The 1,605-nt window shown below is 51.6% G+C and overlaps 1 protein-coding gene across 1 annotated transcript; it reads left to right on the forward strand.

The window, feature by feature from the left end:
• Positions 1-7: 7 nt before the first annotated feature.
• On the forward strand, positions 8-1,423 carry LOC21383812 (probable 3-hydroxyisobutyrate dehydrogenase-like 1, mitochondrial). Its single transcript, XM_010114856.2, has one exon. The coding sequence runs from the start codon at positions 81-83 to the stop codon at positions 1,140-1,142; it is 1,062 nt and encodes a 353-aa protein (XP_010113158.1). The 5' UTR covers positions 8-80; the 3' UTR covers positions 1,143-1,423.
• The last annotated feature ends 182 nt before the right edge of the window (positions 1,424-1,605 follow it).

Genomic DNA, 1,605 nt, shown 5'->3' on the forward strand with positions numbered 1-1,605 from the left:
TCGAACCAAAATTAAATTACCAAGTTTGGCCAATAATCGGAATATCGGATAACCCGAGGAACTTCATACTTCTTAGCGACATGCCACTGTCATTGCCACTTCGCTCACTCTCCTCTCACCACTCCTCTTTCAACATTTCCTCACTCTCTCTCCGCCTTCTCACCCACCTCCACCGCTCCATGGCCACCGCCGCCGCCGCTGAGCCCACCATATGCCCATCAAACACCCGAGTGGGCTGGATCGGCACCGGCGTCATGGGCCGCTCAATGTGCGCCCACCTCATCAACGCCGGATACACCCTCACCGTCTTCAACCGCACTCTCTCCAAGGCCCAGCCCCTTCTCGACATGGGGGCCCACCTGGCCCACTCCCCTCTCGCCGTCGCCTCCCAATCCGACGTCGTCTTCTCCATCGTCGGCTTCCCCTCCGACGTCCGCTCCGTCCTCCTCGACCCCTCTTCCGGCACCCTCGCCGGCCTCCGCCCCGGCGGCGTCCTCGTCGACATGACCACCTCGGAGCCCTCCCTCGCCGCCGAAATCTCCTCCGCCGCTGCCTCCAAAGGTTGCTCCTCCATCGACGCGCCCGTCTCCGGCGGCGATCGCGGAGCCAAGAACGGAACCCTAGCAATCTTCGCCGGCGGTGAAGAATCCGTCATACACCGTCTGAATCCTCTTTTCTCTCTCCTAGGGAAGGTCAATTACATGGGTGGACCGGGGAGAGGGCAGTTCGCGAAGCTGGCGAACCAGATCACCATAGCCTCCACCATGGTGGGGCTGGTGGAAGGGATGATCTACGCCCACAAGGCGGGTCTCGACGTGGCTATGTTCCTGGACGCCATATCCACCGGCGCGGCGGGGTCGAAGTCGCTGGATTTGTACGGAGCGAGGATTCTGAAGAGGGATTTCGAGCCGGGATTCTTCGTGAACCACTTCGTCAAGGATTTGGGAATTTGCTTGAAGGAGTGCCAGAATTTGGGGCTTGGTCTTCCGGGTTTGGCTCTGGCTCAGCAGCTTTACCTCTCGCTTAAGGCTCACGGGGAAGGGAATTTGGGGACCCAAGCGCTGATTCTGGCTCTTGAGCGGCTCAACAATGTTTCCCTTGAATCTGGGGGTTGTTCTTCTTCTCCGGCTCCGGCAAATTAGAGATTTGGTGAGTTAGATACAGAGATCAGTGACTGAGTAAGTGTTAAAAAAGTTTCATACAAGTTTAGTATGTGAATTGTACTCTGTTTATTGTGTCAAGTTCAAGTCTCTCTCTTTTCACCGAAAAGTTTGGATCTTTCTCGTGCTGATTTTTTTGGTGTTTTAACATGAAGTAAAGTAAATTACTGTGGCGTTTCGAAAGTATTTTGTGTAGTGATACTGGAAACTTTGAAAAGTGAAAAATGTGCATTTAGCAGATATATATAATATATACAGCAAATCCCAGGAAATAATGGTGACTCATGACACCTTTAAAGCTTCAATGGAGTTTCTTGACTTCTGATGGAACTGTAACTTGTGCTACGTATTTAGATCAGGAAACCTTTGATATTGATATCCTAGGATAATCTTTTATCTTCCATGTTTCTGAAACGAAAATTCTTATTCAAACTTTTTTTTTTTT

The sequence above is a fragment of the Morus notabilis genome, unplaced genomic scaffold, assembly GCF_000414095.1.
Source record: "Morus notabilis unplaced genomic scaffold, ASM41409v2 C11426655, whole genome shotgun sequence".
Lineage (NCBI taxonomy): Eukaryota > Viridiplantae > Streptophyta > Magnoliopsida > Rosales > Moraceae > Morus > Morus notabilis.

Bases quoted from the DNA above. Each gene is read 5' to 3' on its own strand.
- LOC21383812 (XM_010114856.2), top strand. From the start codon at position 81: ATGCCACTGTCATTGCCACTTCGCTCACTCTCCTCTCACCACTCCTCT.